General features: G+C 43.3%; 1 protein-coding gene across 1 annotated transcript in view; it reads right to left on the reverse strand.

Annotated features, from left to right (window-relative positions):
* Nucleotides 1-2,839: 2,839 nt before the first annotated feature.
* The window catches only part of LOC129867767 (unconventional myosin-XV-like), a 414,777-nt gene continuing 396,456 nt past the window's right edge, over nucleotides 2,840-21,160 (reverse strand). Inside the window, exons 55-63 of the mRNA XM_055941278.1 lie at nucleotides 11,566-11,660; nucleotides 11,317-11,394; nucleotides 10,715-10,811; nucleotides 10,402-10,562; nucleotides 8,679-8,812; nucleotides 6,021-6,154; nucleotides 5,514-5,647; nucleotides 4,828-4,974; nucleotides 2,840-3,887 (exon numbers count right to left, since the gene is read on the reverse strand). Of these exons, the coding sequence (XP_055797253.1) occupies nucleotides 3,786-3,887; nucleotides 4,828-4,974; nucleotides 5,514-5,647; nucleotides 6,021-6,154; nucleotides 8,679-8,812; nucleotides 10,402-10,562; nucleotides 10,715-10,811; nucleotides 11,317-11,394; nucleotides 11,566-11,660 (1,082 nt within the window). The 3' untranslated portion in view covers nucleotides 2,840-3,785. The remainder of the gene's footprint in view (nucleotides 3,888-4,827; nucleotides 4,975-5,513; nucleotides 5,648-6,020; nucleotides 6,155-8,678; nucleotides 8,813-10,401; nucleotides 10,563-10,714; nucleotides 10,812-11,316; nucleotides 11,395-11,565; nucleotides 11,661-21,160) is intronic.

Genomic DNA, 21,160 nt, shown 5'->3' on the forward strand with positions numbered 1-21,160 from the left:
ACCACCATCTACCACCTTCTACCACCATCTTCCACCGTCTACCACCATCTACCACCTTCTACCACCTTCTACCACCATCTACCACCTTCTACCACCATCTACCACCATCTACCACCTTCTACCACCATCTACCACCATCTACCACCATCTACCACCGTCTACCACCATCTACCACCGTCTACCACCGCCTACCATGTTCCACCTTCTACTATCTTCTACCACCATTTACCACCATCTACCACCGTCTACCACCATCTACCACCTTCTACCACCGTCTACCACTATCTACCACCTTCTACCACCATCTACCACCGTCTACCACCATCTACCACCATCTACCACCTTCTACCACCTTCTACCACCTTCTACCACCATCTTCCACCATCTACCACCATCTACCACCATCTACCACCTTCTACCACTGTCTACCACCGTCTACCACTGTCTACCACCTTCTACCACCATCTACCACCGTCTACCACCGTCTACCACCATCTACCACCGTCTACCACCATCTACCACCGTCTACCACCGTCTACCACCGTCTACCACCTTCTACCACCGTCTACCACCGTCTACCACCGTCTACCACCTTCTACCACCATCTTCCACCATCTACCACCATCTACCACCATCTACCACCTTCTACCACCTTCTACCACCATCTACCACCTTCTACCACCATCTACCACCATCTTCCACCATCTACCACCTTCTACCACCATCTACCACCTTCTACCACCATCTACCACCATCTTCCACCATCTACCACCTTCTACCACCATCTACCACCTTCTACCACCATCTACCACCATCTACCACCATCTACCACCTTCTACCACCATCTACCACCATCTACCACCGTCTACCACCATCTACCACCGTCTACCACCGCCTACCACCGTCTACCACCGTCTACCACCATCTACCACCATCTACCACCTTCTACCACCTTCTACCACCATCTACCACCGTCTACCACCTTCTACCACCATCTACCACCTTCTACCACCATCTACCACCTTCTACCACCATCTACCACCATCTACCACCTTCTACCACCATCTACCACCATCTACCACCATCTACCACCTTCTACCACCGTCTACCACCATCTTCCACTAACTACCACCATCTACCACCTTCTACCACCATCTACCACCGTCTACCACCGTCTACCACCTTCTACCACCATCTACCACCTTCTACCACCTTCTACCACCGTCTACCACCGTCTACCACCTTCTACCACCATCTACCACCATCTACCACCTTCTACCACCGTCTACCACCATCTTCCACTAACTACCACCATCTACCACCATCTACCACCATCTACCACCTTCTACCACCATCTACCACCGTCTACCACCGTCTACCACCTTCTACCACCATCTACCACCTTCTACCACCATCTACCACCGTCTACCACCGTCTACCACCATCTACCACCATCTACCACCTTCTATCACATCTACCACCTTCTACCACCATCTACCACCGTCTACCACCGTCTACCACCATCTACCACCTTCTACCACCTTCTAACACAGTCTATCACCATCTACCACCATCTTCCACCGTCTACCACCATCTACCACCATCTACCACCTTCTACCACCGTCTTCCACCGCCTACCACCGTCTACCACCATCTACCACCTTCTACCACCATCTTCCACCGTCTACCACCATCTACCACCTTCTACCACCTTCTACCACCATCTACCACCTTCTACCACCATCTACCACCATCTACCACCTTCTACCACCATCTACCACCATCTACCACCATCTACCACCATCTACCACCGTCTACCACCATCTACCACCGTCTACCACCGCCTACCATGTTCCACCTTCTACTATCTTCTACCACCATCTACCACCATCTACCACCGTCTACCACCATCTACCACCTTCTACCACCGTCTACCACTATCTACCACCTTCTACCACCATCTACCACCGTCTACCACCATCTACCACCATCTACCACCTTCTACCACCTTCTACCACCTTCTACCACCATCTTCCACCATCTACCACCATCTACCACCATCTACCACCTTCTACCACTGTCTACCACCGTCTACCACTGTCTACCACCTTCTACCACCATCTACCACCGTCTACCACCGTCTACCACCATCTACCACCGTCTACCACCATCTACCACCGTCTACCACCGTCTACCACCGTCTACCACCTTCTACCACCATCTACCACCGTCTACCACCGTCTACCACCTTCTACCACCATCTTCCACCATCTACCACCATCTACCACCATCTACCACCTTCTACCACCTTCTACCACCATCTACCACCTTCTACCACCATCTACCACCATCTTCCACCATCTACCACCTTCTACCACCATCTACCACCTTCTACCACCATCTACCACCATCTTCCACCATCTACCACCTTCTACCACCATCTACCACCTTCTACCACCATCTACCACCATCTACCACCATCTACCACCTTCTACCACCATCTACCACCATCTACCACCGTCTACCACCATCTACCACCGTCTACCACCGCCTACCACCGTCTACCACCGTCTACCACCATCTACCACCATCTACCACCTTCTACCACCATCTACCACCGTCCACCACCATCTACCACCGTCTACCACCGTCTACCACCTTCTACCACCTTCTACCACCTTCTACCACCGTCTACCACCGTCTACCACCGTCTACCACCTTCTATCACATCTACCACCTTCTACCACCGTCTACCACCGTCTACCACCGTCTACCACCTTCTACCACCTTCTACCACCGTCTACCACCGTCTACCACCGCCTACCACCATCTACCACCGTCTACCACCACCTACCACCTTCTACCACCGTCTACCACTATCTACCACCTTCTACCACCATCTACCACCGTCTACCACCATCTACCACCATCTACCACCTTCTACCACTAACTACCACCATCTACCACCTTCTACCACCATCTACCACCTTCTACCACCATCTACCACCACCTACCACCGTCTATCACATCTACCACCTTCTACCACCATCTACCACCTTCTACCACTATCTACCACCTTCTACCATTATCTACCACCTTCTACCACTATCCACCACCAACGTCTACCACCGTCTACCACCATCTACCACCGTCTACCACCTTCTACCACTATCTACCACCTTCTACCACCTTCTACTATCTTCTACCACCTTCTACCACTATCCACCACCACCGTCTACCACCATCTACCATGTTCCACCTTCTACTATCTTCTACCACCATCTACCACCGTCTCCACCATCTACCATGTCTACCACCATCTACCACCATCTACCACCTTCTACCACCGTCTCCACCATCTACCATGTCTACCACCATCTACCACCTTCTACCACCTTCTACCACAGTCTACCACCAACGTCTACCACCATCTACCACCTTCTACCACCTTTTACCACTATCCACCACCAACGTCTACCACCGTCTACCACCATCTACCACCGTCTACCACCTTCTACCACCAACGTCTACCACCTTCTACCACCATCTACCACGTCTACCACCATCTACCACCATCTACCACCTTCTACCACCTTCTACCACCATCTAACACCAACTACCACCATCTACCACTAACGGTCCCGGCATAAACTCAAAACTTTTAAAGGTTGAACCACTGTAGCACAGTGATCTCACTAGGTGGCAGGGTGAGTCTCTTCTCCCAGACAGACAGACAGACAGACAGACAGACAGACAGACAGACAGACAGACAGGCAGACAGTGTGTTATAACAGAGTGATCTCACTCGGTGGCAAGGTGAGTCTCTTCTCCCTGACAGAGAGCATGTTTTCCATGTGCATGGCAATGACCCGACACAGCTCCAGACCCTAAACACAGACAAAACATTGTTACAACACAGACAAAACATTGTTACAACACAGACACAGACAAAACATTGTTACAACACAGATAAAACATTGTAACAACACAGACAAAACATTGCTACAACACAGACACAGACAAAACATTGTTACAACACAGACAAAACATTGCTACAACACAGACACAGATAAAACATTGTAACAACACAGACAAAACATTGTTACAACACAGACAAAACATTGCTACAACACAGACACAGACAAAACATTGCTACAACACAGACACAGACAAAACATTGTTACAACACAGACAAAACATTGTTACAACACAGACAAAACATTGTTACAACACAGACACAGATAAAACATTGTTACAACACAGATAAAACATTGTTACAACACAGACAAAACATTGTTACAACACAGACAAAACATTGTTACAACACAGACAAAACATTGTTACAACACAGATAAAACATTGTTACAACACAGACACAGACAAAACATTGTAACAGCACAGACACAGATAAAACATTGTTACAACACAGACAAAACATTGTTACAACACAGACAAAACATTGTTACAACACAGACAAAACATTGTTACAACACAACACAGACAAAACATTGCTACAACACAGACAAAACATTGTTACAACACAACACAGACAAAACATTGTTACAACACAGATAAAACATTGTTACAACACAGACACAGACAAAACATTGTAACAACACAGACACAGATAAAACATTGTTACAACACAGACACAACATTGTTACAACACAGACAAAACATTGTCACAACACAGACAAAACATTGTCACAACACAGACAAAACATTGCTACAACACAGACACAACATTGTTACAACACAGACAAAACATTGTCACAACACAGACAAAACATTGCTTCAACACAGATAAAACATTGCTTCAACACAGACCTGTTCCAGTTGCAGCTGTGTGATTCGCTGCGTCAGCAGGTCTCCCAGCAGAATGTCTACGTAGGGATAGGACGAGCTGGAGCCTCCTGTTGGTCTCTGGGTTCTGGTGGACTGGATCTCATTCAGAGGGTAACGCACCGTGGCCTCCTAAACACACACACACTGTTACTGTATGGCTGGGAGGTGAGCTGCCAGCAGAGGGAGACAGTCCTGAGAGAAAAATAAAAGCTGGAATAACGTTTACTACAGGAGAGAGAGAGAGAGAGAGAGAGAGAGAGAGTGTGTGAGAGAGAGAGAGAGAGAGATATACCATCAAGACATGCTAACCTCTCACCATTACAATAACAGGGGAGGTTAGCATACCCCCAAGACATGCTAACCTCTCCCCATTACAATAACAGGGGAGGTTAGCATACCCCCAAGACATGCTAACCTCTCCCCATTACAATAACAGGGGAGGTTAGCATACCCCCAAGACATGCTAACCTCTCCCCATTACAATAACAGGGGAGGTTAGCATACCCCCAAGACATGCTAACCTCTCCTTATTACAATAACAGGGGAGGTTAGCATAGCCCCAAGACATGCTAACCTCTCCCCATTACAATAACAGGGGAGGTTAGCATGGTAGCATCCCCATGAATGTAGAAGTGTTTAACAACAGAGACGGACAGAAGCAGTCGTACATGTGAGTCCTTGTGTAGGAAGTGCAGTCCGTTCTGGTTGACGGCCAACACACAGGGAGCCAGGATAGAGACGTTGCTGCTGGACTGGATGTAGAAGAAGGAGGAACCAAACATGGGGAACGCACTGACCAGACCTGGACACACAGAGACACAGACACACAGTGAGACACACACACAGAGAGAGAGAGACACACAGTGAGAGAGACACACACACAGAGAGAGACACACAGAGACACAGACACCCAGTGAGACACACACACAGAGAGACACATATAGAGACACACACACACACACAAACACACAGAGAGACACTCACACAGAGAGACACACACACACACAGACACACACAGAGACACACACACACAGAGAGAGACACATAGTGAGACACAGAGAGAGACACTCACACAGAGAGACACACACACATTATGTGAGGTTTGACAGGGGTCCATAGTGGGCACCATATTTATGTTGCATGTTAAGTTGTCAATCAATGAATCCATCCCGTACCGAGGAACTGAGCCCTGGCTTGGTGAGGGCTCAGAGGAGAGACCTGCTGCATATGCTGAGTGACCATGTTGAGCCAGGGCTGAGGAGGCTGTCTGATGTAGAGCTGAGGGGGAACGTACTCCTGGACCTCACCACTACAGAGAGGAGAGGAGAGGAGAGGAGAGGAGAGGAGAGGAGAGGAGAGGAGAGGAGAGGAGAGGAGAGGAGAGGAGGCAATATATAGAAAAGAGAGGAGAGGAGAGGAGAGGACGAGGAGAGGAGAGGAGAGGAGAGGAGAGGAGAGGAGAGGAGGGGAGAGGAGAGGAGAGGAGAGGAGAGGAGAGGAGAGGAGAGGAGACAATAAAAAGGAGAGAGAGGAGTTGACAAGATATCTGAATTATCTAGTTATATTTACACATGTTAGATATCTGTATTATCTAGTTATATTTACACATGTTAGATATCTGTATTATCTAGTTATCTAGTTATATTTACACATGTTAGATATCTGTATTATCTAGTTATATTTACACATGTTAGATATCTGTATTATCTAGTTATATTTACACATGTTAGATATCTGTATTATCTAGTTATATTTACACGTGTTAGATATCTGTATTATCTAGTTATATTTACACATGTTAGATATCTGTATTATCTAGTTATATTTACACATGTTAGATATCTGTATTATCTAGTTATATTTACACATGTTAGATATCTGTATTATCTAGTTATATTTACACATGTTAGATATCTGTATTATCTAGTTATATTTACACATGTTAGATATCTGTATTATCTAGTTATATTTACACATGTTAGATATCTGTATTATCTAGTTATATTTACACATGTTAGATATCTGTATTATCTAGTTATATTTACACATGTTGGATATCTGTATTATCTAGTTATATTTACACATGTTAGATATCTGTAATATCTAGTTATATTTACACATGTTAGATATCTGTATTATCTAGTTATATTTACACATGTTAGATATCTGTATTATCTAGTTATCTAGTTATATTTAAACATGTTAGATATCTGTATTATCAAGTTATCTAGTTATATTTACACATGATAGATATCTGTATTATCTAGTTATATTTACACATGTTAGATATCTGTATTATCTAGTTATCTATTTATATTTACACATGTTAGATATCTGTATTATCTAGTTATATTTACACATGTTAGATATCTGTATTATCTAGTTATATTTACACATGTTAGATATCTGTATTATCTAGTCATATTTACACATGTTAGATATCTGTATTATCTAGTTATCTATTTATATTTACACATGTTAGATATCTGTATTATCTAGTTATCTATTTATATTTACACATGTTAGATATCTGTATTATCTAGTTATCTATTTATATTTACACATGTTAGATATCTGTATTATCTAGTTATCTATTTATATTTACACATGTTAGATATCTGTATTATCTAGTTATCTATTTATATTTACACATGTTAGATATCTGTATTATCTAGTTATCTATTTATATTTACACATGTTAGATATCTGTATTATCTAGTTATCTATTTATATTTACACATGTTAGATATCTGTATTATCTATTTATATTTACACATGTTAGATATCTGTATTATCTATTTATATTTACACATGTTAGATATCTGTATTATCTAGTTATATTTACACATGTTAGATATCTGTATTATCTAGTTATATTTACACATGTTAGATATCTGTATTATCTAGTTATCTATTTATATTTACACATGTTAGATATCTGTATTATCTAGTTATCTAGTTATATTTACACATGTTAGATATCTGTATTATCTAGTTATATTTACACATGTTAGATATCTGTATTATCTAGTTATCTATTTATATTTACACATGTTAGATATCTGTATTATCTAGTTATCTAGTTATATTTACACATGTTAGATATCTGTATTATCTAGTTATATTTACACATGTTAGATATCTGTATTATCTAGTTATCTAGTTATATTTACACATGTTGGATATCTGTATTATCTAGTTATATTTACACATGTTAGATATCTGTATTATCTAGTTATATTTACACATGTTAGATATCTGTATTATCTAGTTATATTTACACATGTTAGATATCTGTATTATCTAGTTATATTTACACATGTTAGATATCTGTATTATCTAGTTATATTTACACATGTTAGATATCTGTATTATCTAGTTATCTATTTATATTTACACATGTTAGATATCTGTATTATCAAGTTATCTAGTTATATTTACACATGTTAGATATCTGTATTATCTAGTCATATTTACACATGTTAGATATCTGTATTATTTAGTTATCTAGTTATATTTACACATGTTAGATATCTGTATTATCTAGTTATATTTACACGTTAGATATCTGTATTATCTAGTTATATTTACACATGTTAGATATCTGTATTATCTAGTTATATTTACACATGTTAGATATCTGTATTATCTAGTCATATTTACACATGTTAGATATCTGTATTATTTAGTTATCTAGTTATATTTACACATGTTAGATATCTGTATTATCTAGTTATATTTACACATGTCAGATATCGGTATTATCTAGTTATTTTTACACGTGCAAAAATGTGTGTGTGTGTGTGTGTGTGCGTGTGTGTGTGTGTTCCTACATGGTGGGCAGGAAGACTGTATCTTTAGCACGGTGTTGTAATGCTGCCAGCTTGGCCAACTGCTGCAGCTGCTGCTCACTGGCCTTACTCTGAGGAACCACACTCAGCAAGGCCTTCAGATAGTCTGGTAACACCTAGAACACAGAACACAGGCCTTCAGATAGTCTGGGAACACCTAGAACATAGAACACAGGCCTCAGATAGTCTGGTAACACCTAGAACACAGGCCTTCAGATAGTCTGGGAACACCTAGAACACAGGCCTTCAGATAGTCTGGTAACACCTAGAACATAGAACATAGATAGTCTGGTAACACCTAGAACACAGGCCTTCAGATAGTCTGGGAACACCTAGAACACAGGCCTTCAGATAGTCTGGGAACACCTAGAACATAGAACACAGGCCTCAGATAGTCTGGTAACACCTAGAACATAGAACACAGGCCTGAACATTCTGCCTGTTCTGGGAACGTTCATTTTTGCGTTGCAGGGAGGTTCTGAGAACGTTTTACTATGGTTCCCTGAAAGTTGTCCTAGGAGGTTTTATTGACGTTCTGAGAACGTTTTACTATGGTTCCCTGAAAGTTGTCCTAGGAGGTTTTTATTAACGTTCTGAGAACGTTTTACTATGGTTCCCTGAAAGTTGTCCTAGGAGGTTTTATTAACGTTCTGAGAACGTTTTACTATGGTTCCCTGAAAGTTGTCCTAGGAGGTTTTATTGACGTTCTGAGAACGTTTTACTATGGTTCCCTGAAAGTTGTCCTAGGAGGTTTTATTGACGTTCTGAGAACGTTTTACTATGGTTCCCTGAAAGTTGTCCTAGGTTTTATTAACGTTCTGAGAACGTTTTACTATGGTCCCTGAAAGTTGTCCTAGGAGGTTTTATTAACGTTCTGAGAACGTTTTACTATGGTTCCCTGAAAGTTGTCCTAGGAGGTTTTATTAACGTTCTGAGAACGTTTTCCTATGGTTCCCTGAAAGTTGTCCTAGGAGGTTTTATTAACGTTCTGAGAACAGAAATGATCGGTTATTTAAGGTAATTAAATCACGTTCTGAGAACATGTTTCATTATGACTTTTAATAACACTGCTGTCTTAGTTGGGCTTAACTGTTCATATTGCATAAAATAGTTGTTATACCTGGTTATAATGCATCATAGTGTTGTTATACCTGGTTATAAAGCATCATAGTGTTGTTATACCTGGTTATAAAGCATAAAATAGTTGTTATACCTGGTTATAATGCATCATAGTGTTGTTATACCTGGTTATAATGCATCATTGTGTTGTTATACCTGGTTATAATGCATCATAGTGTTGTTATACCTGGTTATAATGCATCATAGTGTTGTTATACCTGGTTATAATGCATCATAGTGTTGTTATACCTGGTTATAATGTATCATAGTGCTGTTATACCTGGTTATAAATCATAATAGTATTGTTATACCTGGTTATAATGCATCATAGTGCTATGAAACCTGGTTATAATGCATCAAAGTGTTGTTATACCTGGTTATAATTCATAATAGTATTGTTATACCTGGTTATAATGCATTATAGTGTTGCTATACCTATCTGTAAAGCATTTTAGTGTTGCTATATCTGGTTATAATGCATCATAAGGCAGAGCTGGTTGTTATACCTGGTTATAATGCATCATAAGGCAGAGCTGGTTATTATACCTGGTTATAATGCATCATAAGGCAGAGCTGGTTATTATACCTGGTTATAATGCATGGTGACACAGAGCTCGTTGTCAAATTTGAGCGGCTGAGTCCAGATGACCCTCCTGAACCACAGGCTGTAGTTACTGTCCACTGGCTCCGCCTCCGTAGTAATGTCCAGGATGTACTCCCTCTTATTGAGGGGACGGACATTCTGACCTGCAGACGGACAGACACGTTACTCCACCCGCTTTCAGCTTTTACCCCTTTGTGTGTGTGTGTGTGTGTGTGTGTGTGTGTGTGTGTGTGTGTGTGTGTGTGTGTGTGTGTGTGTGTGTGTGTGTGTGTGTGTGTGTGTGTGTGAGGCTCACCTCGGTGTGTGACCACAAATACAGCGTACTCATCCATGGCTTCCAGTCTGTGCAGTCCCATGTCATTACATAGCTCCTCTATAGCATCCAGAGACACCTACACACACACACACACACACACACACACACACACACACACACACACACACACACACACACACAGACAGACAGACAGACAGACAGACAGACAGACAGACAGACAGACAGACAGACAGACAGACAGACAGACAGACAGACAGACAGACAGACAGACAGACAGACAGACAGACAGACAGACAGACAGACAGACAGACAGACAGACAGACAGACAGACAGACAGACAGACAGACAGACAGACAGACACACACACACACACACACACACACACACACACACACAGACAGACAGACAGACAGACAGACAGACAGACAGACAGACAGACAGACAGACAGACAGACAGACAGACAGACAGACACACACACACACACACAAAATTTGAAAATAGGCCTATCCTACAACACTGATGTTAATATGTGTGTGTGTGTGTGTGTGTGTGTGTGTGTGTGTGTGTGTGTGTGTGTGTGTGTGTGTGTGTGTGTAAGTGTGTGTGTGTGTGTACTCACTGAGCAGGTCTTGATTTTGAGGTGTCTCTCGATGCCACCTGGTAGGAGGAACAACTGTCTCTTGGAGCTCCGCCCAGCCTGCACAGCCAATCACAGGGCACAGAAAGATAGCCAATCAGAGAGCAAGGCAATCAGAGAGCAGAGCTGTGGTTGGTTGAGGAGATGCTGAGACCGACCAGCATAGCTTTGAGCCGTGTGTGTGTGTGTGTGTGTGTGTGTGTGTGTGTGTGTGTGTGTATGTGTGTGTACCAGCATAGCCTTCAGTTCCATGCTGTTGGGGTGTTCGATTCTTCCTCCGTATTGGAAGGTCCTCCTCAGGTTCTGCTCACACGCCTTGGCTATACCTGTCAATCAACAACCACAGCCAATCACACGCCTTGGCTATACCTGTCAATCAACAACCACAGCCAATCACACGCCTTGGCTATTCCTGTCAATCAACAACCACAGCCAATCACACGCCTTGGCTATACCTGTCAATCAACAACCACAGCCAATCACACGCCTTGGCTATACCTGTCAATCAACAACCACAGCCAATCACACGCCTTGGCTATACCTGTCAATCAACAACCACAGCCAATCACACGCCGTGGCTATACCTGTCAATCAACAACCACAGCCAATCACACGCCTTGGCTATACCTGTCAATCAACAACCACAGCCAATCACACGCCTTGGCTATACCTGTCAATCAACAACCACAGCCAATCACACGCCTTGGCTATACCTGTCAATCAACAACCACAGCCAATCACACGCCGTGGCTATATCTGTCAATCAACAACCACAGCCAATCACACGCCTTGGCTATACCTGTCAATCAACAACCACAGCCAATCACACGCCTTAGCTATACCTGTCAATCAACAACCACAGCCAATCACACGCCTTGGCTATATCTGTCAATCAACAACCACAGCCAATCACACGCCTTGGCTATACCTGTCAATCAACAACCACAGCCAATCACACACCTTGGCTATACCTGTCAATCAACAACCACAGCAAATCACACGCCTAGGCTATACCTGTCAATCAACTACCACAGCCAATCACACGCCTTGGTTATACCTGTCAATCAACAACCACAGCCAATCAAACGCCTTGGCTATATATAGTTAGAGTACCTTGGTAGTGTACTCCAGGACTAGAGCAGACAGACAGGTATAACAGACATCCTGACTGGTAGGTAGGGTTATAGATATAGTTAGGGTACCTTGGTAGTGTACTCCAGGACTAGAGCAGACAGACAGGTATAACAGACATCCTGACTGGTAGGTAGGGTTATAGATATAGTTAGGGTACCTTGGTAGTGTACTACAGGACTACAGCAGACAGACAGACAGGTATAACAGACATCCTGACTGGTAGGTAGGGTTATAGATATAGTTAGGGTACCTTGGTAGTGTACTCCAGGACTAGAGCAGACAGACAGGTATAACAGACATCCTGACTGGTAGGTAGGGTTATAGATATAGTTAGGGTACCTTGGTAGTGTACTACAGGACTAGAGCAGACAGACAGACAGGTATAACAGACATCCTGACTGGTAGGTAGGGTTATAGATATAGTTAGGGTACCTTGGTAGTGTACTACAGGACTAGAGCAGACAGACAGGTATAACAGACATCCTGACTGGTAGGTAGGGTTATAGATATAGTTAGGGTACCTTGGTAGTGGACTCCGGGACTAGAGCAGACAGACAGACAGGTATAACAGACATCCTGACTGGTAGGTAGGGTTATAGATATAGTTAGGGTACCTTGGTAGTGTACTACAGGACTACAGCAGACAGACAGACAGGTATAACAGACATCCTGACTGGTAGGTAGGGTTATAGATATAGTTAGGGTACCTTGGTAGTGTACTACAGGACTAGAGCAGACAGAGAGGTATAACAGACATCCTGACTGGTAGGTAGGGTTATAGATATAGTTAGGGTACCTTGGTAGTGTACTACAGGACTAGAGCAGACAGACAGGTATAACAGACATCCTGACTGGTAGGTAGGGTTATAGATATAGTTAGGGTACCTTGGTAGTGTACTACAGGACTAGAGCAGACAGACAGGTATAACAGACATCCTGACTGGTAGGTAGGGTTATAGATATAGTTAGGGTACCTTGGTAGTGTACTACAGGACTACAGCAGACAGACAGACAGGTATAACATACATCCTGACTGGTAGGTAGGGTTATAGATATAGTTAGGGTACCTTGGTAGTGTACTCCAGGACTAGAGCAGACAGACAGACAGGTATAACAGACATCCTGACTGGTAGGTAGGGTTATAGATATAGTTAGGGTACCTTGGTAGTGTACTACAGGACTAGAGCAGACAGACAGGTATAACAGACATCCTGACTGGTAGGTAGGGTTATAGATATAGTTAGGGTACCTTGGTAGTGTACTCCAGGACTAGAGCAGACAGACAGGTATAACAGACATCCTGACTGGTAGGTAGGGTTATAGATATAGTTAGGGTACCTTGGTAGTATACTACAGGACTAGAGCAGACAGACAGGTATAACAGACATCCTGACTGGTAGGTAGGGTTATAGATATAGTTAGGGTACCTTGGTAGTGTACTACAGGACTAGAGCAGACAGACAGACAGGTATAACAGACATCCTGACTGGTAGGTAGGGTTATAGATATAGTTAGGGTACCTTGGTAGTGTACTACAGGACTAGAGCAGACAGACAGACAGACAGGTATAACAGACATCCTGACTGGTAGGTAGGGTTATAGATATAGTTAGGGTACCTTGGTAGTGTACTACAGGACTAGAGCAGTCAGACAGACAGGTATAACAGACATCCTGACTGGTAGGTAGGGTTATAGATATAGTTAGGGTACCTTGGTAGTGTACTACAGGACTAGAGCAGACAGACAGGTATAACAGACATCCTGACTGGTAGGTAGGGTTATAGATATAGTTAGGGTACCTTGGTAGTGTACTACAGGACTAGAGCAGACAGACAGGTATAACAGACATCCTGACTGGTAGGTAGGGTTATAGATATAGTTAGGGTACCTTGGTAGTGTACTACAGGACTAGAGCAGACAGACAGACAGGTATAACAGACATCCTGACTGGTAGGTAGGGTTATAGATATAGTTAGGGTACCTTGGTAGTGTACTACAGGACTAGAGCAGACAGACAGACAGGTATAACAGACATCCTGACTGGTAGGTAGGGTTATAGATATAGTTAGGGTACCTTGGTAGTGTACTACAGGACTAGAGCAGACAGACAGACAGACAGGTATAACAGACATCCTGACTGGTAGGTAGGGTTATAGATATAGTTAGGGTACCTTGGTAGTGTACTACAGGACTAGAGCAGACAGACAGGTATAACAGACATCCTGACTGGTAGGTAGGGTTATAGATATAGTTAGGGTACCTTGGTAGTGTACTACAGGACTAGAGCAGACAGACAGACAGACAGGTATAACAGACATCCTGACTGGTAGGTAGGGTTATAGATATAGTTAGGGTACCTTGGTAGTGTACTACAGGACTAGAGCAGACAGACAGACAGCTATAACAGACATCCTGACTGGTAGGTAGGGTTATAGATATAGTTAGGGTACCTTGGTAGTGTACTACAGGACTAGAGCAGACAGACAGACAGACAGGTATAACAGACATCCTGACTGGTAGGTAGGGTTATAGATATAGTTAGGGTACCTTGGTAGTGTACTACAGGACTAGAGCAGTCAGACAGACAGGTATAACAGACATCCTGACTGGTAGGTAGGGTTATAGATATAGTTAGGGTACCTTGGTAGTGTACTACAGGACTACAGCAGACAGACAGGTATAACAGACATCCTGACTGGTAGGTAGGGTTATAGATATAGTTAGGGTACCTTGGTAGTGGACTACAGGACTACAGCAGACAGACAGGTATAACAGACATCCTGACTGGTAGGTAGGGTTATAGATATAGTTAGGGTACCTTGGTAGTGTACTACAGGACTACAGCAGACAGACAGGTATAACAGACATCCTGACTGGTAGGTAGGGTTATAGATATAGTTAGGGTACCTTGGTAGTGTACTACAGGACTAGAGCAGACAGACAGACAGGTATAACAGACATCCTGACTGGTAGGTAGGGTTATAGATATAGTTAGGGTTCCTTGGTAGTGTACTACAGGACTAGAGCAGACAGACAGGTATAACAGACATCCTGACTGGTAGGTAGGGTTATAGATATAGTTAGGGTACCTTGGTAGTGTACTACAGGACTAGAGCAGACAGACAGACAGGTATAACAGACATCCTGACTGGTAGGTAGGGTTATAGATATAGTTAGGGTACCTTGGTAGTGTACTACAGGACTACAGCAGACAGACAGGTATAACAGACATCCTGACTGGTAGGTAGGGTTATAGATATAGTTAGGATACCTTGGTAGTGTACTACAGGACTAGAGCAGACAGACAGGTATAACAGACATCCTGACTGGTAGGTAGGGTTATAGATATAGTTAGGGTACCTTGGTAGTGTACTACAGGACTAGAGCAGACAGACGGACAGGTATAACAGACATCCTGACTGGTAGGTAGGGTTATAGATATAGTTAGGGTACCTTGGTAGTGTACTACAGGACTAGAGCAGACAGACAGGTATAACAGACATCCTGACTGGTAGGTAGGGTTATAGATATAGTTAGGGTACCTTGGTAGTGTACTACAGGACTAGAGCAGACAGACAGACAGGTATAACAGACATCCTGACTGGTAGGTAGGGTTATAGATATAGTTAGGGTACCTTGGTAGTGTACTACAGGACTAGAGCAGACAGACAGACAGGTATAACAGACATCCTGACTGGTAGGTAGGGTTATAGATATAGTTAGGGTACCTTGGTAGTGTACTACAGGACTAGAGCAGACAGACAGACAGGTATAACAGACATCCTGACTGGTAGGTAGGGTTATAGATATAGTTAGGGTACCTTGGTAGTGTACTCCAGGACTAGAGCAGACAGACAGGTATAACAGACATCCTGACTGGTAGGTAGGGTTATAGATATAGTTAGGGTACCTTGGTAGTGTACTACAGGACTAGAGCAGACAGACAGACAGGTATAACAGACATCCTGACTGGTAGGTAGGGTTATAGATATAGTTAGGGTACCTTGGTAGTGTACTACAGGACTAGAGCAGACAGACAGACAGGTATAACAGACATCCTGACTGGTAGGTAGGGTTATAGATATAGTTAGGGTACCTTGGTAGTGTACTACAGGACTAGAGCAGACAGACAGACAGGTATAACAGACATCCTGACTGGTAGGTAGGGTTATAGATATAGTTAGGGTACCTTGGTAGTGTACTACAGGACTAGAGCAGACAGACAGGTATAACAGACATCCTGACTGGTAGGTAGGGTTATAGATATAGTTAGGGTACCTTGGTAGTGTACTACAGGACTAGAGCAGACAGACAGGTATAACAGACATCCTGACTGGTAGGTAGGGTTATAGATATAGTTAGGGTACCTTGGTAGTGGACTACAGGACTAGAGCAGACAGACAGGTATAACAGACAACCTGACTGGTAGGTAGGGTTATAGATATAGTTAGGGTACCTTGGTAGTGTACTACAGGACTAGAGCAGACAGACAGACAGGTATAACAGACATCCTGACTGGTAGGTAGGGTTAAAGATATAGTTAGGGTACCTTGGAAGTGTACTACAGGACTAGAGCAGACAGACAGGTATAACAGACATCCTGACTGGTAGGTAGGGTTATAGATATAGTTAGGGTACCTTGGTAGTGTACTCCAGGACTAGAGCAGACAGACAGGTATAACAGACATCCTGACTGGTAGGTAGGGTTATAGATATAGTTAGGGTACCTTGGTAGTGTACTACAGGACTAGAGCAGACAGACAGGTATAACAGACATCCTGACTGGTAGGTAGGGTTATAGATATAGTTAGGGTACCTTGGTAGTGTACTACAGGACTAGATCAGACAGACAGACAGACAGGTATAACAGACATCCTGACTGGTAGGTAGGGTTATAGATATAGTTAGGGTACCTTGGTAGTGTACTACAGGACTAGAGCAGACAGACAGGTATAACAGACATCCTGACTGGTAGGTAGGGTTATAGATATAGTTAGGGTACCTTGGTAGTGTACTACAGGACTAGAGCAGACAGACAGACAGGTATAACAGACATCCTGACTGGTAGGTAGGGTTATAGATATAGTTAGGGTACCTTGGTAGTGTACTACAGGACTAGAGCAGACAGACAGGTATAACAGACATCCTGACTGGTAGGTAGGGTTATAGATATAGTTAGGGTACCTTGGTAGTGTACTACAGGACTAGAGCAGACAGACAGACAGGTATAACAGACATCCTGACTGGTAGGTAGGGTTAAAGATATAGTTAGGGTACCTTGGAAGTGTACTACAGGACTAGAGCAGACAGACAGGTATAACAGACATCCTGACTGGTAGGTAGGGTTATAGATATAGTTAGGGTACCTTGGTAGTGTACTCCAGGACTAGAGCAGACAGACAGGTATAACAGACATCCTGACTGGTAGGTAGGGTTATAGATATAGTTAGGGTACCTTGGTAGTGTACTACAGGACTAGAGCAGACAGACAGGTATAACAGACATCCTGACTGGTAGGTAGGGTTATAGATATAGTTAGGGTACCTTGGTAGTGTACTACAGGACTAGATCAGACAGACAGACAGACAGGTATAACAGACATCCTGACTGGTAGGTAGGGTTATAGATATAGTTAGGGTACCTTGGTAGTGTACTACAGGACTAGAGCAGACAGACAGGTATAACAGACATCCTGACTGGTAGGTAGGGTTATAGATATAGTTAGGGTACCTTGGTAGTGTACTACAGGACTAGAGCAGACAGACAGACAGGTATAACAGACATCCTGACTGGTAGGTAGGGTTATAGATATAGTTAGGGTACCTTGGTAGTGTACTACAGGACTAGAGCAGACAGACAGACAGGTATAACAGACATCCTGACTGGTAGGTAGGGTTATAGATATAGTTAGGGTACCTTGGTAGTGTACTACAGGACTAGAGCAGACAGGCAGACAGGTATAACAGACATCCTGACTGGTAGGTAGGGTTATAGATATAGTTAGGGTACCTTGGTAGTGTACTACAGGACTAGAGCAGACAGACAGACAGGTATAACAGACATCCTGACTGGTAGGTAGGGTTATAGATATAGTTAGGGTACCTTGGTAGTGTACTACAGGACTAGAGCAGACAGACAGACAGGTATAACAGACATCCTGACTGGTAGGTAGGGTTATAGATATAGTTAGGGTACCTTGGTAGTGTACTCCAGGACTAGAGCAGACAGACAGGTATAACAGACATCCTGACTGGTAGGTAGGGTTATAGATATAGTTAGGGTACCTTGGTAGTGTACTACAGGACTAGAGCAGACAGACAGACAGGTATAACAGACATCCTGACTGGTAGGTAGGGTTATAGATATAGTTAGGGTACCTTGGTAGTGTACTACAGGACTAGAGCAGACAGACAGACAGGTATAACAGACATCCTGACTGGTAGGTAGGGTTATAGATATAGTTAGGGTACCTTGGTAGTGTACTACAGGACTAGAGCAGACAGACAGACAGGTATAACAGACATCCTGACTGGTAGGTAGGGTTATAGATATAGTTAGGGTACCTTGGTAGTGTACTACAGGACTAGAGCAGACAGACAGGTATAACAGACATCCTGACTGGTAGGTAGGGTTATAGATATAGTTAGGGTACCTTGGTAGTGTACTACAGGACTAGAGCAGACAGACAGGTATAACAGACATCCTGACTGGTAGGTAGGGTTATAGATATAGTTAGGGTACCTTGGTAGTGGACTACAGGACTAGAGCAGACAGACAGGTATAACAGATATCCTGACTGGTAGGTAGGGTTATAGATATAGTTAGGGTACCTTGGTAGTGTACTCCAGGACTAGAGCAGACAGACAGGTATAACAGACATCCTGACTGGTAGGTAGGGTTATAGATATAGTTAGGGTACCTTGGTAGTGTACTACAGGACTAGAGCAGACAGACAGACAGGTATAACAGACATCCTGACTGGTAGGTAGGGTTATAGATATAGTTAGGGTACCTTGGTAGTGTACTACAGGACTAGAGCAGACAGACAGGTATAACAGACATCCTGACTGGTAGGTAGGGTTATAGATATAGTTAGGGTACCTTGGTAGTGTACTACAGGACTAGAGCAGACAGACAGGTATAACAGACATCCTGACTGGTAGGTAGGGTTATAGATATAGTTAGGGTACCTTGGTAGTGTACTACAGGACTAGAGCAGACAGACAGGTATAACAGACATCCTGACTGGTAGGTAGGGTTATAGATATAGTTAGGGTACCTTGGTAGTGTACTACAGGACTAGAGCAGACAGACAGGTATAACAGACATCCTGACTGGTAGGTAGGGTTATAGATATAGTTAGGGTACCTTGGTAGTGTACTACAGGACTAGAGCAGACAGACAGGTATAACAGACATCCTGACTGGTAGGTAGGGTTATAGATATAGTTAGGGTACCTTGGTAGTGTACTACAGGACTAGAGCAGACAGACAGGTATAACAGACATCCTGACTGGTAGGTAGGGTTATAGATATAGTTAGGGTACCTTGGTAGTGTACTACAGGACTAGATCAGACAGACAGACAGACAGGTATAACAGACATCCTGACTGGTAGGTAGGGTTATAGATATAGTTAGGGTACCTTGGTAGTGTACTACAGGACTAGAGCAGACAGACAGGTATAACAGACATCCTGACTGGTAGGTAGGGTTATAGATATAGTTAGGGTACCTTGGTAGTGTACTACAGGACTACAGCAGACAGACAGACAGACAGGTATAACAGACATCCTGACTGGTAGGTAGGGTTATAGATATAGTTAGGGTACCTTGGTAGTGTACTACAGGACTACAGCAGACATACAGACAGGTATAACAGACATCCTGACTGGTAGGTAGGGTTATAGATATAGTTAGGGTACCTTGGTAGTGTACTACAGGACTACAGCAGACAGACAGGTATAACAGACATCCTGACTGGTAGGTAGGGTTATAGATATAGTTAGGGTACCTTGGTAGTGTACTACAGGACTAGAGCAGACAGACAGGTATAACAGACATCCTGACTGGTAGGTAGGGTTATAGATATAGTTAGGGTACCTTGGTAGTGTACTACAGGACTAGAGCAGACAGACAGGTATAACAGACATCCTGACTGGTAGGTAGGGTTATAGATATAGTTAGGGTACCTTGGTAGTGTACTACAGGACTAGAGCAGACAGACAGGTATAACAGACATCCTGACTGGTAGGTAGGGTTATAGATATAGTTAGGGTACCTTGGTAGTGTACTACAGGACTAGAGCAGACAGACAGACAGGTATAACAGACATCCTGATTGGTAGGTAGGGTTATAGATATAGTTAGGGTACCTTGGTAGTGTACTACAGGACTAGAGCAGACAGACAGGTATAACAGACATCCTGACTGGTAGGTAGGGTTATAGATATAGTTAGGGTACCTTGGTAGTGTACTACAGGACTAGAGCAGACAGACAGGTATAACAGACATCCTGACTGGTAGGTAGGGTTATAGATATAGTTAGGGTACCTTGGTAGTGTACTACAGGACTAGAGCAGACAGACAGACAGGTATAACAGACATCCTGACTGGTAGGTAGGGTTATAGATATAGTAAGGGTACCTTGGTAGTGTACTACAGGACTAGAGCAGACAGACAGGTATAACAGACAT

Source organism: Salvelinus fontinalis, chromosome 2 (assembly GCF_029448725.1).
Source record: "Salvelinus fontinalis isolate EN_2023a chromosome 2, ASM2944872v1, whole genome shotgun sequence".
Classification (NCBI taxonomy): domain Eukaryota; kingdom Metazoa; phylum Chordata; class Actinopteri; order Salmoniformes; family Salmonidae; genus Salvelinus; species Salvelinus fontinalis.